Below are 15,348 nucleotides of genomic sequence, written 5' to 3' on the forward strand. Positions count from 1 at the left end.
CAGCAGTAATCACAAGTCCAACTTCTCAGGAGTGAAGCGTAGGAGAGAGTTGTAGGCTCATCTAATTTGATCAGTCTGTTTTGTTATACTGAATAGTTGATCTTCAACAGCCAGCTCCCGTGGAAGGAAATAAAAATATGAGAAATTCAGTTTCTTTTTCTTTTTGCTTTTTTGGTAAAATTTTAGGTTTGAGTCATCTTTCCCAGGCTAATTGTCAAGAAACTGACAGATCCGTCGTGGTTGACAAGTGAGTAATGGGGAGAAGAGAGGGAGTGCAGCAGGTGTCAGTACTAATTTGGTAAAACAACTAAAAAAAAAATGAGTAAAGGGTGGCATGATAGTCACTTACACAGTCATGACGTTACAAGCTCTTCGTACACAATGTGTGCGGAATTTTACAACACTTAGAGCATTAACTGTTAACCAGCCACTCCACCTTCCATTTCAAAGGTAACCTACAAGTTCACCATAAGGAGATGTTTTTGAGCCTCTTAACAGGAAAGACAGGTTCACAGCACTGCTGGGGGACCAAACAGAATGTAGTTTCATGATTCTCATCTGTCAGATTGCTGGGAACACAGAACAGTCCTTGCAGGGGGCAGACCCCATGTTCTGGCCATGGCTTGGCTCTTCCAGGCTGGACCATCAGGGAAGGATACGCCTGTCAGAGCTGGAGCATTTAATTGTTGTTGCCCTGCCAAGATCTCCATTGCCCACAGCTGCCCTAATTCTTCCAAACTGTGATTCTGACCAATCCCTGCTCATTGTTAAGGGGATGATTTTAACAGCAAAGCCCAAATCTTACTTGCTGAGTGGAAGAAATGAGCTTTGCTCCAGGATAATTCCTCTGGCTCTGAAGAGAACACTCTAAGACTACTGTGTTTTAGAAAGCAAACCCTTGGAAATACATTCTTTTACTTACCTGCCAAATCTGCCCCTCTGAGCTCTGTATTTCCTTGCTTCAATCTCAGTCGTCACTGCCACTGCATCAATAAGCAAGTAGTATTCTCATTTTGATCCCTGTAATGATGTTAGTGACTACAGGCCAAATAATAGGTTCTGCTGGCAGACCCCTAGGACACTCTTTTGCTCTGAAGTAGCTGTACAAATAGCATTGCAGAATTTCATTGTTATTGTCTGCTAAAGAATTTGGTATCTTATACACTCTGTTTCAAAAACATAAAGATTTTTCCACATCTAAGTATCAGTCCTGAAAATTCACTGGGTATTCAAAGAAAAGCTGATTTTTTTTCCCTGGCTTCTGAATAGTTATTAAGAATACAGAGGCTGCAGGGCAATTTCTACTCTGGCTTTCATCTGTATAACCCCCACTATCTTGTAAACTTGCCTTCACTTTCACACACATTATTTGAGTTGGAAGGGTCTGCAAGGCAGCTCAAAGTAGTAGTTGTTTTTCTAGGGGGTGGGGCTGGAAGGGAATCTGGTGTCCTCTCCCAGACCGACAAGGTAACAAAGCTCATTTCTAGCTCAGATCTCAGCAAATCACCTCCCAACATCTGTACAGATTAACTAAGCAATTATTTTTTTCTTCTCACTTTCCAGGATGAAAGTATTGCTATTAGAAACATATTTGGGTTGGTTTTTTCTGTTTTCTTTAAATGAAGGAGTCGTCTCCACCAGCCATATGGAATGGCTCCTGCTCAGCAAAGCATATCTGGTAGGAAGAAGATCCACTCAGCCTTTCACAATGCAGACCTCAATTCAGCAAGGAAGAGAGCTGACAGGCACCTTTGCAGCAGATTTAAATCAGAAGAAAAACCTCAAGCAACATAAGCAATCTGAGCCAGCCAGCAAAGTCATGCTGACCTTCTGCTGGTAGTAGCGCAGACCCAACCGTGACTTCGGGTGCTGCATCCTCAGGAGTGACAGCACTGTGGGAAGCCACAGGCTCTTCCCAATGGCTGCCTCTGCTCTGTTGCTGCCTGATGGAGTATTATCACTATGACAACCTACAGGTATAGGATGTGTGAGATAGTGGGAGCTCCAGATGACCCAGATTGCGTGTGCATGGCTCAGAGCTGGGCTTCCCTGCCTGGGAGAGGAGCAAGGAACATGTGGATTCACAGGTAACTCTCCCCTGACTCTGTCCTGTCATTTCCTAGCCAGTTTGGAATGTAGGGCAAGGTGAGAGCTTTAGAGACACTGGATATCTAGAATTTTAAATAAACTTCATTGGGACAAGGAAAGGGAAGATTCATTTTTCTCCTCTGTTTCTAGAGCCCTTCTTCAGGGCTTCTTTTTCTTCAGGAAAAGAATATAACAGTGCCCTTCAGCTCTATCTTCTCCAGCCTGTTAAAAGGTAAAATGCTTTAAAACCTCATATACACTGCCTGCCGGTGTGTGTGTGTGTGCATGCATGCATTACTTTCTTTCACTACTATGCCAGCACATGCTCCTCCAAAGCTATTCACAGCATTAGAAATACAACTCCTCCCTCCAGTGCCCCGTGTGTGTGTGTGTGTGCGTGGCTTGGGCTTTCTGCTTCAAATCACTCCCTTCTGATTGTGGGGCTGACGGTCACGACTCTGCTCCACACCTCCAGGCTTCCTATGGAGGGGAGGAGTATCGGGGAAAAGCAGGCACTTAACTGACCTACAGAGCCATCGATAACTTACTCCCTCGCAGCAGAATTACATAGGAAAGGGGAGGGAGGAAGGAGGGGAGGAGGAGGAGAAGGAAAAAAGAGAAAATCCAGAGAATTCTAGTCTTGCAAATATAGTGAAACCAAGCAGTTGGAGTTCATTTGCTCTAGAAAAGCAGAGAAGGAAGGGGACGTTAAATGAAAAACAGCAAGAACAGTCTGTAGCTTTTTTTCCTTATAGTGACAGTGTTTTAGAGGTAAAATGATTCCTCCGAGCAGCACGACTGAAGTCAGCATGGACAGTGTGGAGAAAGAGAATGAAGTGGAGAGCCCAGAGCAACCCCCCTCTCCAGCATCAACTACCAGCCAGGAATCAAAGGTACTCAGAGTATGAGATTTTTTTTTTTTTTCACTCTTTCTTTGTTTTGAAAAGAGATGTGTTGCTTTGATTTTTATTTGGAGCCTATGCCAGCCCTGCCCAGCAGTAGAGGTGCTATGAGCCACCTCTGACTGCAGTGCCTGCTCTGACACTCCTACTTCTGAATTCTCCCTGTCACCTCAGGAATCTGAACTGGGAAAATACCTGCCTTTTGACATGTTTGGGTTTGGGGACTTTTGCTTGTGTTTCCTCCTCCTTATTACAGTAAGGTCCTGGAGTAATGATGGGGCTCAGGGAGGTGATCACTGCCAATGGATGTTGTTAGCTGTTTTCACACCAAGCATCAGATCACTTAAAGGGTTTGGTTGGAAAAATTGATTTTCTCAAAGGTTCAGAGAAGAGATTTTTTTTCCGAGGGCTTGGAGTATTTCACCTGACTTACCTTCTCTGGCAGACCCAGCAATGAACTTTCACTGTTTAATGAGGCAGCAGTTGAAACAGTATGTAAGTGACAATTTTATCACAATGAACCTTATATACACTACCCAGAAAAGGATTTTTTTTTTCACAGCCTTTTTTTGGTTTATGAATTTTTTAATGTGGTTCAATTTACCTTATTGAAAACCAACTTTCAGCTCAGATGGCATGGCCTCTGAATTTTTAATTGACTTTTATATTAAAAGTTTTTCTGACTGCCAATATGTTACTTGGAAGATAGAGAGGTAAAGAATCTTACATAATGAAAGTTCTTTGCAGCTTACTAGCATGATGTGCTTTTGTTGATCCTCTATTACTAACTTACGATTGATACCATGGTAGCACCCGACAGATCTTTCTGTGAACTTCACAGTGATGCTGTGTGCTGTGTAAACATGTAAAAATAGGGAGGTCCTTGTAACTAACAGCTTACAGGTGGGTAGAGCTTTAGGAGGTACTGTGAGAGCAAAACAGCTGCTTCACAGGGAAGGTTTGCACTGGCCAGAATATAAAAGCAGTGGCTGACTGCGTCTAACATAGAAAGGTTGCTACATTATTCTGTAATTATAGCTGGATTTCTGGAGAGTGAATCAAAATTATCTGTCTGTGTGGGTAGAGTTCTGATGTGGGCTTTGGACTTTTTTTTTTAATACATTTATTTAGATGCTATACTCCAAGGAAAGAGCTGAGGCATTCCCTGTGTAATACAACCTCTTTAAAAGAAAAGAGTTCTTTCAGTAGCAATAGCATGCAATATTCATATACACATTCAGCACTACTGAGACAATGCTGGAGTCTTCCTGGTTAATGGGAAACAAAAATTAAATGGGTAATTGGTTTAACCACAAGCTCCAAAAGGATATGGTTGATCTGTGCATAAATCCCACCCCCTGAGACCACTTCTCTGGAATTGCTGAATTGTTATTTGGGCAGTGGGAAGCTCAGCCCTCAGTGAGGTCCCAAAAGTAACTGCAGCCTTCACTGCACTGCCAGCACCAGCTCACCAAGTGTGCTGGGCTGTGCACAGGGCCTGGTGGGCTGTGTGCTCGATATGTTCCCAGCTATGATCCTCTCTCAGTGCCGGAATGGTTAAGGAGCTCCATGTGCCACTTGATAACAGTGATGCTGGAGGGACTTTCCCACTGGATCACAGAATGCTGTTCCCAAAACAAACTGACCGGCATGGATCCAAACCTGAGAGAAAGCGAAGAGCTGCACTGAGGGTTCCTTCTTGCTGTTTGTGCACCTATGTGTTTCCAAGGATGACAACAGGATTAAGGCACATCTGGCCAGAGAACAAATAGGCTGCAAAACAGTTTATAAACAAACATTATTATCATTAATTTTTTCAATCTTGTGAGCATTGGAAGTGGTACACTGAAAGAGGCAAAAGCTATGACCGTGCAGTTGATGCCATTACTTGTACACAGATATTTTTAGTAAACAAATAGTCTGTGTATTCACATTTGAGAGCTGCAGATATGGTCAGACAACATGCTGTATTGTCATTTCAGTAGATGGAGTCAATAGAATCTTCTGATCACTGAGGTAATAAGATTTCTTTCTTTGGTCCAACTAAATAGCAGGATGGAAAAAATCTGTGATTTCCTTTTTTATTTTTTAAGAGAATTGATGTACTTCAAAAACTAGAGCTTGACAGAGGCATAAGTCAGTGCTTTTATTCTGTGGTGTCCCCTACCGAGGGAGTTATCCTGTCATTCACAGAAAACTAAGCTTTTCTCAGGTACTCTCTGCTACCTAGGTTAACAAGTTCATGCCTGCTGCATTTATTGCAGAACAGTTTGTGCAGTATTTAATTACCTCACAATGACTTGTTTCTGTAGCACAACACTATTATGCCCCCAAATATGGGAACAAAAACATGGATAACAGCAACCTTCAAAATGCATTTGAAAACACTTCAGCAGAAATGCAATTTTGAAAAAATAATGTAGAACTAATAGCAGCAAGCTTGCTTCCAGTCCAATGTAATCACAGACAACTGTGGCAGATAGTCCCATGTAGTACCAAACTCCTGAAAAGAGTTTTATCTAGCACCCTCTAGACTGTACTCAGAAGATGACAGGAAGGAGATACAGCAAATTCTGACTTACATGAGTTTGAGACAGAATTTCTGGCTGCTATCAAGTGGCTGAAATTTGGAAAGATGACTCTCATGTGTTAGTCACATACCTCTGCCACAGGAAAGCAGCTCACTCTTTAACATACGCTAAAACCTCACACCACCTTTTCCTATGGATTAAAAAATAATTGCAGGTGAGCACACCTGGCTGCAGAAAGCTGAAGGACTGTACTCTGCTGCATGTCCTCCTCCTCATGAGCACCGTAACACCTGAATAACTGCTTAGAATGGGGAAATTCAAATATACTTTCAATTCACCAAATTTCCCGGGTCATAAGAGCAAACCAATTTGCATATTCTAAGTATATGTTTACCTTATAGTATAGATATTGCTACATAACGTGACTGAGTCTTTTGGATCATGTACCCTCAGGTACTTTACATATAATACCTCTGAAGAGTAGCAGACATGCTGTAACTGAGCCATCCTGTAGCAATACGTAAAAACCCTACAGCTTGAATAGTTAAGGATGTTGCAAAACTAATATTTCATTTATTAAATTAATTTATTGGCTCTTGAAAACATTTACTTCACACTTAAGTGTGACTTGAGTGGGTACTTAAAGTTTACTAAGAGAATAACTTTAGGGGGTACCATTCAAATACATATAATTGCTAATTTTATTGCATTCGTATGTTTGTAGTTATGGTTCCCACCGGTTTGGGTCCTTTGCATCTTATTTCCAAGAAAGAAAATTACCAGTTTGCCAGAGACTTTTGTAGATTTACAGCTCAGCAAGGGAGGCAGTCATTAGTTAATAAATCCCAAGGGAAAATTTCTTCATGATGGTAGCAATTAAAGACACACTGAACACTTGTTCAACCACTAACTTAGCAATATAAGCAGAAATCTAGTGGCAGCAATCAGAGGTCATATTTCTGATGTCTTTTATGTAAATATACCTTGGAACTTGGTAAAAAACCCTAAAATTTGTGTCTAAAACTAAATTTGTGTCTAAAACTAAAATTTGTGTCTAAAACTAAAATATGTGTCTAGAGAAGAGTCCTACGCATGACATTATTTCTTTATGTTTTGATAGAGTTGGCACATAACTCTGTTAACTTTACCCTTCTTTTATTTAATTGACATTTCTATATGAAGAGGAAAAAGCCCATCTGTTGGTTTCTTTAGGTGTGAGTCAAGTCTTTATTGCTCCACTGTGAATAGTGGCTGGGGTTATTCATAGCCAATAGAGTATATCTGAAAATTCCCTTACCATTTTTAAGTTTTAGGGGAGGCCTGAGCATCTATTATGTTTGAACTAGGATCAGTAGAGTTTATTAGCACTGCTAAACTTCAAGGTATTAGTGCTCCATGTCAAGTATGTTAAACATTTTTCAGGCTTTCTCATACACCCCAAAAGGGCTGTCAAGTCCTGCCCCTGCCATTGCAGGCAATCTGTCATGTTAAAAGTTACCTTTTTGTAGACAGCAGTGGATTTCTGTGAAAAGCAAATTTTTTTCCACAGCTCTGCCCATGTCCATCTATTTTATTTTATAAAATCCAACTATAATTGTGATGTACTGCAGTCATGCATCTTTGGAGTGATTCAAAATTCTCCCCTGAACCACAGACTCATGGACTTGATAAATTGTTTACAGTGAGGTGAGTTAGGTAAGTTGAATAGCTAAATAATAAAGGAAAAAAGATAAATTGGATTTCCAAATAAATATGGCATCTGGACTATGTATTTCACAAAATAAATGAGTCAGTCTCAGTCTGACACTTTAGTACACTGACTATCTAGTGGCTGATATTCAGGGAAATGCAGACCATTATCTTCAAATTCAGGTATGGCAATTCAGGAGATGTAGCATGGTTGTTCAAATATGAGCTAACCTGGTATGCAGTACATAAAATGGAAGTTGCTAAAGAGTAGCAAGTCAATAAAAGGATTAAGCACTGAAGTTCAAGACGTAGACTTCATTTATGAATATTCCTCAATCAATCAAGAAGGTTCAACTTATATTCCTGTCCTACTAGACCAGTAGACCAATACTGTTTCCATGAGGTTTCAAAACCAGGTGTTAATATTAGATATTGAACTAATAGTAATACCTTGAAACTCTTTGGATTTTAACAGGATTGTGTGGGATTTAAATCTTGTAGGATTTGTGCTATGCTGCTAAACAGATATCTTCCCCATTTAAAGAGTTAATACTTTATGAGGCTCCATAGATGGTTACTAATCAATTAATATTTTAAAAGGGCAGGGACTACGGTGTACAGTTAGTGTTTCACCCTCCACACCAGTGATAAATATCCAGTACATAAACTACTGCTGTAGTCTTCAAAGGAATACCAAACAGCTTAGAAACATCCCATGAAAGAGGAAGAAAAAATCAGTTCTCATTCTTAATCTTATCTCCATGCCCCTATGTGAAATGGTGAGTACATGCCATGAAGGTAAGATAAAGGGAAAGAAATTAGATGAAGTATTTTTATGCACTTTGATTAAGTGTTGTAACAAAGCATATAGAGGAAGATTTTATTAAAGCAGGAAAACAATGCTGTACCCTATCAATAATTTCTTCAGTAGACTCATTCTTGTGCTTACATTTATTTTGACTTCTCTCCCTTTCTTACTCTTGTTCTGATTAAAACACTCTGCTATTGTTTTCACTTTGATATATACGTCAGATCAGTTCCCAGGCACATCAAGATATCTAAGGCAAAATAGAAATGTGATCAGTTCATTCTCTTCTATCCACACTTTCAATAGCGTCAAAATGAAGAAGACATCTATTACCTTTCAGCAACTAAAGATGACTTGACTGAACTCTGGTGTGGCAAAAAAATGAATTTACTAAAAAGTGCAAATTTTCACTGAAGCGAAACAAGTTGTTTTAACGGCTGGAAGAGAGGCCAGTTGTACTATCCCTGTCTCTTATGCTGTATTCCTTTTCATAAAGTAATTCTGTTGAATTCAGGTTTTACCAATACTTTTAAAAACTCTTCCAACATCTGTATGCTCTAATGGTTAAGAGATGCTATCTACCCTTCACCCTCTTCTAATTCCAGTGGAAGTTTAATTTTTGCTAGCTTGTGTGGAATTGTAATTTTGAAAATGTTATTTTAGCTTAGACATCTCTTTTCCATTCTTGGTGCCTGTTTCCATCATGTAAGAATAGACTTTTGTCTGTTACCAGCATTTTATTTTCTATACCAAATATTCCTGACTGACATAAGATAAACTCTCCGTTCTTCATCTCATTCTAGTAGCAGATCCATGAATCTGTTTCAGTATTGAATAATCCTTCTTAAAAAAGGATGACTGAATTTTTGCATGGTATTCTATCTGAGATCTGAGATCTCATTTACTATCACTATCGCTTTACTAACTTTCCTGGAAACCTTGGTGTTTGTGTCTCCTAGTCAGCCCTTTGTGAACCAGAGGTCTCCATTCTATTATTCTGTAGTTTCCTGTGGATCCAGGATGCATTTGTCTGTCCTCATCTAGAGTGCTTTGAATCAGGTCTCAGGTACACAAGCTTGCATTTCCCCGGCTGAACTTCATCACATTTCCCTAAGTCCATCCCTCAAGGTCCAGGCCTCTTCATAGGTGGCAATGCCTCCCACAGAATGTTGTTAAAGAAACTTTCTTGCCTGACCATCCAGAAGCCACTCTGGTTGTCACTCTCATGCCACTTGAGCTGGGGTCGAGGCCCCTTTGCCGCTGTACACACTCACACAGTCAGACCAGGTTTCCTTACTGGCTCAACCTCAGGTTTCCCATAGCAGAGTCTCAGGTGTCCTGATCCTTAAATCACTTTAATCATGGTACAATAACAAAATAGCAGTTTGAGCTGGATGCCTCCAAGGAGGAACCCCAAAGAAAGGAAACCCTGGGATTTTATACTCTCACAGTCTCAGGGTGCAAAAGTCTGGAGTCCTCGTCCTCACCTGGCTGGACCAGAGGACTCTGTGCCCTTTGTTGTGCAAAGCATCTGCAGTTCACAGTGTCTTGCCTGATGTCCTACCACCCAGAGCTCAATATGCAGCTGCACACCAAGCTGTCTGCACTAGATGTATGTCAAGAATGTCGGAGGGAAATGGTCTTATGACATGCACAGTCTTTGTATCATATCCAGTAATAAAAGTAGAGAGCAATATTGACCCTAAGACTAGGTCGGTGTTGTTCTTTGATGAACTCCACCAACGACCAACCCTCAACTTCTCCTTTCAACAGTAACCATTTCCCATAGAACTTCCCATAGAACTTTCCATAGAACTTATTTACAACTTTCCCTCTTTTCTATCTTGGCTAGTAGATTCCCTCTCAGTAACATATTCAATCATTTTAACAAAATCCAAATAGACACAATCTACCTTCGACCTAAAACATTTTCTGTGTCTAGAAAGTTGTTCATGATTACAACCGGTCTAGAGGGATTTAACTTTTTTTGGTTTTGTTTTGCTTTTGTCAGATCCTCTTGAGGTCAGATCTACACATCTGTGTTTGCTGGGATCACATTTCCTGCTTCTTGACAGAGACCTCTATTTCACTTTGTATAATTTCTGTCTTGACAAAGCTTGTTAAGAAAACTTGTTTCTAGACTTGCAAAGTAAAATTTTATAATAGAGTTTAACTGCTTTCTTTTCTCCCTTTTACCTCAACAGACACATTAATCTGCTTTTTTAATGTAATACCACAAATTTCTGCAACTTCTTTCCTATTATTCCTATTATTTTTCCCCAGGATCATGGTTCTGGGAAGAAAATAAGCTGAAGTATTTGCTGAAGTTTTGAGCCAGCCTTTTATCCCATCCTGACTGTACCACAGCCTTTTTCTTTCCCTAGCTTGAATCAATCCATTGACATTTCCTTCAATACTTTTTGGAAGGATTCATTCATCTTTTCTTGCAATTAATATCCTTAGACCTAAGGATAGTGCTTGAAAGATCCAATTTTATTTGCATACCATTTTTTTTCTTTTTTTTCTTTCTCTTGTTCCCCTCCCGACCATTCAACGTGGACTCTGCTTATTCCAAATTTCTTTTTTGAAGTAGCTATTTTCATGCAGTTTTCCAGGTCTACAAAGGCCAAGGCTGTTGCATAACAAGTGGTCATCTGGGTTCATCAGCACTCAGTACTTGCCGAGAGCCAGCACTTTTTATCAGATGCAATGGCCTGTTTACACAGCTCTGCTGCTTTCCAGACCATTGCTAAAACATCCATACCTTCATACAGATACTAGTTCAGGTCCTTCCGCGTCACACTCCAAAGCATGATGTGGTCTAAAATATATCTCTAGTTATCCGAGAGTGCCAAAGGCTTGGAATTTCTTCAAGAGAACAGAGAACATCAAGGGCTATACTTTTGAAATCCAAAATATGTCTTGGAGATTCTTTTTTCCCGTGCCTCTTATTTAATTTAAATGAAAGTAAATCATAATCACTTGATAGAAAACTATAATTCTTTGTATGACAAACATTTCTCCTATTGCCTACCCAAGCCACTGCTGGATACTCAAGATGGGCAGAAGATTGCATATTTGATAAATTTATTCTCATGTTTTCCAGGTAGAGGATTAGTCTTTCAGAGGTGAGCATGAGTTGTGTATTCTTAACACAGTACTCAGTCCTGCACAACTTCCAGTTGCATAGGCAAGCAGTCATTCAATGTTAAATGAGCACTGCCTTTCTCAGGCAAGTGCTGAAGCATAAGCAAATTTTGCATGTTCATTAACAAAGAGGACCATCTGTGAAAATGAGAGGTCTATGTGTGAATGACTGAAATAATTTGATTTTGTTTTCCTTCAGCATATGCCTCTACTTGAGGAAAAACCCTTGATTCAGTAGATCAAATGATAAAATAAATGCTTCTTGTCAGGGAATTAAACTCATGGACCCTGGAAAACGTATTTACAGTAGATATCTGAAAAGCAGACTTCTCGTGTCTTTGACATCAGCAGTTAAATATGACATATGGCTTGCATATCTTCTTATTTATTAAAACAAAATTTAGTTTCATGTCTGTAGTCTCACATAAATGTGCTAGGGGTTCATGGAATTTTCTCATTAATAGGTCAACATTTCTTAGCTGACTTGTTTTTAAGTGATGAGAGTGGTTTGCTAAGCACTGTCAAATGGAAGTCTTACAGTTTTAGGGGCTGCTTCGGTGTTAAAAATATCACAGCATGAATAATTGCAAGAGAGAGGTATTTCCCAGCCACAGAAGGCTGTAAGTTCAGTATGAAATTGCAGTCCTCTGTGAGGAACAGTGAAAATTTCAATGCTTTTCTTTTCTGTAGACATAATATGCTCCAATTCTGAGTGCCATTTAAAAGCTTGATTAAAATGCCACACATGCAATGTTTTATTAATAAAGATCATTTTAACAGTCTAATGTTCTGAATAGAAAAGGAAAATACAGCTGATCTATAGTAACTGATGATTAGGCTTAATTAAGAAAGGAGCAAAATACTATAAACTGGTATTCACAGAGCTATTAAAATCTGCACTTAAAATATTTCTTTTTAGCTTATTCAGAGTAAGACAAAAAAATGTCTACTTTGGAGGCACACCTCAGGTGAAAGAATGAATTCAACCTGACAGGATGTTATAGCAAATACTGTTGAATATTATCTTAGAGGCAGACTTGCATCACCATCATCCTAGTATTTAACTTCTTTTTTTTTTTTTTTTTTTTTTTTTACAAAAGTTGCTTATTCATAGTGGAGACATCAGCTTTTGTTGGCCAAGGGTCAGTTTCCTGGCATGATGCAAAAAAGTCACTTCCCAAAACACCACTAATATAGGTGTACCATTCATCTTTATTTACCAGTGTTTTCCCTGCCAGTTTAAATGCTGTGGTAGTGATTCTCAAAATCAAAATATCTTGAGATTGAAATGAGAGGCTAAAAACCTTGACCCAGCCTCAATTGCCTTCGTGCATACCCAGACTGAGAAATGGTCTTGGACTAGGCACCTCTATCCTCACAAGTAAACAAAACATGCTAGGCAAAATTCAACATGGTAAATTTGTCAGACTGTCCGTGACTTTTGCACAGCTAAACCAAGAATCCAGTTGTTAAAATGTTTCGGGTTCATATGGGGTTTTAAAATGCACCTACTCTTAGGTTATCAACCAGTATGAGTCAACCCAAGGATCCAGGACATACAATTTTTGTTGTACATCTTAGTCTACTTACTTATATTATTTTTAAGATTAGCTCATTTCCCATGTATGTTCACACATTCTCTTTTAATTTAAATCATCTAATTAAGGAGTTATTTACAAATAAAACATAAGGTGACTTAAATGATCTGCCAGAAATTTCTGGTAATGAGCCTTCCAGTGAAATATCTGCTTGTTGAGTGCTTTGTTTTGCTTATTTTTCAGTGTCAAAACATCTGGTTTTGAGGAATTGATTGCATAAACTTTTGTCAGGGAGATTTCCCTGGTTGCAGGTGAAATTTACAATCAAAAGAGGAGAAAAAAATGCATCCTAGGATACATATACAGTCCCATTTGTGTTTAGAGAGCAACTGTGAGCAGATAAGTTAGTTGTTCAGACTCCCCACATTATAAAATGGAACACAGACCTAAGCTGTTTCATCAAACATTTATTTAGAGGAAAAGCCTGCTTTATGTGGTCTAAATTAGCTTCTCTGAGGAGAAATCTCTTTCCACTGACCATAGTAGGCAGTTACAGCTGAGTTAAAAGCTCAAATTTGAGTAAGGTGAACACCACTTTGATTCTGTCAAAGCGAGGTCTTGAACCTTGCCTACAAAGACTGGTCAGCATCTGTTCCCCTGGCTGGCTAGTCTGTCTGATTTTCCACTTTTCTGCCCTCAGCTCTCTCAAAGACATTCTGAGAACCTGCAGTTGTTTTTTATGCCAACGTGGAACAAAATCATTCAAACTCTGAAAATTTTTGCTGAGTGGAACTGCTATTTTCCAGCCGGTCCTATAATGGAAAGTTATGCACCTATGACAAAAAGGGAGTGAAATGTGAGACTATCCAGGCTTCAAAACGTGAAGTGCTGCTATTAAACTGCAGCCGCAAGATGAATCATGTACCTGTTTCATGAAGTATGGGCACATAGGAGTCTTTGGCAGGTTCACAGCAGTTAGATCTGTCTCCTGTAGTTAGTCATAATGACAAATGGACTTCATCCTCCTCACCGTTAAGGATCCAGGCAAACAGTTAACTATTTTGCTAGCTCACCCACTCACTCTCTGCCTTTCATCGTTTTTTCTCTTTCTTTCCTCTCTGTTCCTATTCTCACACAAATGCTTTAATCTATGACCAGGCTCTCTGATACAATGAGTCTTTGCAGGAAAAATTCCCAGGTTTCCAAGCTCAGCCAAGTTTAAAGATTCCTGTTAAGAAAATGGATGGTGGTTCTTCTGTTAGGGGGAGGGACCTTTTATAAACACTGTGTGGACGCTGGTGCTCATGCCATAAGAACACTTGAAAAAAAGCAAACCCAACAGTTTGCACTTTCCCTTTCACCTATACCCAAGCCACACCTGCTTTATTAACAAATAAATTACTTAAGTTTCATTTAATTTCCTCATACTATCTGTTTTTACGTGGTCTGTTTCTTGTATGTGGATGCCTATTTATCTCTTGATGTAACCTTATGGTGTCTTTATATGTATATGCAGGAAACTATACATACATTTAAAAAACAGGCAATGAAGTAGTAGAAAACATTCTTTATGGAGAGGAAATGAGGCTGACTTCCTAGTCTTCCCATCTTGTCTCCTCCTTTCTGGGTAGGTAGCTGAAGGCCAATTCAACTCAGAAGATCAGTTTTCAACTGCACTGCCAGTGGAGGGCTTTTTAGCTCCTGCCTCCCTCCAGGAGCTTAGGCTCTCACAGACTTCCCCAGGCTGCAGTTCTGTGCTTCAACAGCACTGACTTTTTTAGCAGTTCCTGCCTGGCATCCAAGAAAAATGCTCTGGACATCTTCCTTAGAGATTATCAAAGCTAAAATGAATGCCAACAGCTGTAATAGACTTATGTGAATCCTGCTAGAATGTAGACAAATTAAAAGCTTTTTACAAAGGTAAAAAAAAAAAAAAGAGAGACAGTCAAACCTTACACCAAAAATCTTAACAGAGTGATTTTCGTCTGAGGAGAATGTAGCTATGACTAGATGCTGGCCATAAGAACTAACCACTCAGTCTGGTAAAAAAAAATCAGTTCTTTTTTAAACAGAAAGCTAGCCTACTTTTTTTCTGGCACTATAGGAAATACACTGCAATAAATACAGTATTCCCACAGTAGCAATAGAGGTAATGTCATTTGGCCTTTACTACCATCTGCTGAATTCCAGAAAAGAACCTCTCCTTTCCTTAAGTTAACATCCCTCCAGTACAGTCACACTCACAGCCACTGCTTCATATAAAAAAAAAAAAAACCTGATGGAAGAAAATTGATATATATCTCAGAAGTTAGCATTGTGTTTGCTCTTTAGTACAGCAGTAGATAGTAGCTGTTTCTGCTATAATATTTCACATGCCTTCTAGGCCAGTGCTATTTGGCTGATATCACAACTTGCACCTACTCTGACAGTAGAATAGACTAGACAAAGCGAAGCTCTTCATGGAAATCCCCCCTCTTACACAGGATTCATATTCATATTCTTTAAAACTCTCTCTGTTCTAATTTGACTTTCCTTTCCTCTTCCTTCTATTTCTCTGCTTTCCTGTCTGCCTGAATCCCTCACGCAGCCCCATGCAATATGTTGTTCCTGTTGAAGTCACTGATATTATTTTTTCAGACAAGGTT

The 15,348-nt window shown here is 39.4% G+C and overlaps 1 protein-coding gene across 1 annotated transcript in view; it reads left to right on the plus strand.

The window, feature by feature from the left end:
* The first annotated feature begins 2,529 nt into the window (after positions 1–2,529).
* The window catches only part of STAC (SH3 and cysteine rich domain), a 74,008-nt gene continuing 61,189 nt past the window's right edge, over positions 2,530–15,348 (plus strand). Inside the window, exon 1 of the mRNA XM_032710668.1 lies at positions 2,530–2,981. Coding sequence (XP_032566559.1) covers positions 2,865–2,981 — 117 coding nt within the window. The 5' untranslated portion in view covers positions 2,530–2,864. The remainder of the gene's footprint in view (positions 2,982–15,348) is intronic.

Source organism: Chiroxiphia lanceolata, chromosome 1 (genome assembly GCF_009829145.1).
Source record: "Chiroxiphia lanceolata isolate bChiLan1 chromosome 1, bChiLan1.pri, whole genome shotgun sequence".
Taxonomy (NCBI): domain Eukaryota; kingdom Metazoa; phylum Chordata; class Aves; order Passeriformes; family Pipridae; genus Chiroxiphia; species Chiroxiphia lanceolata.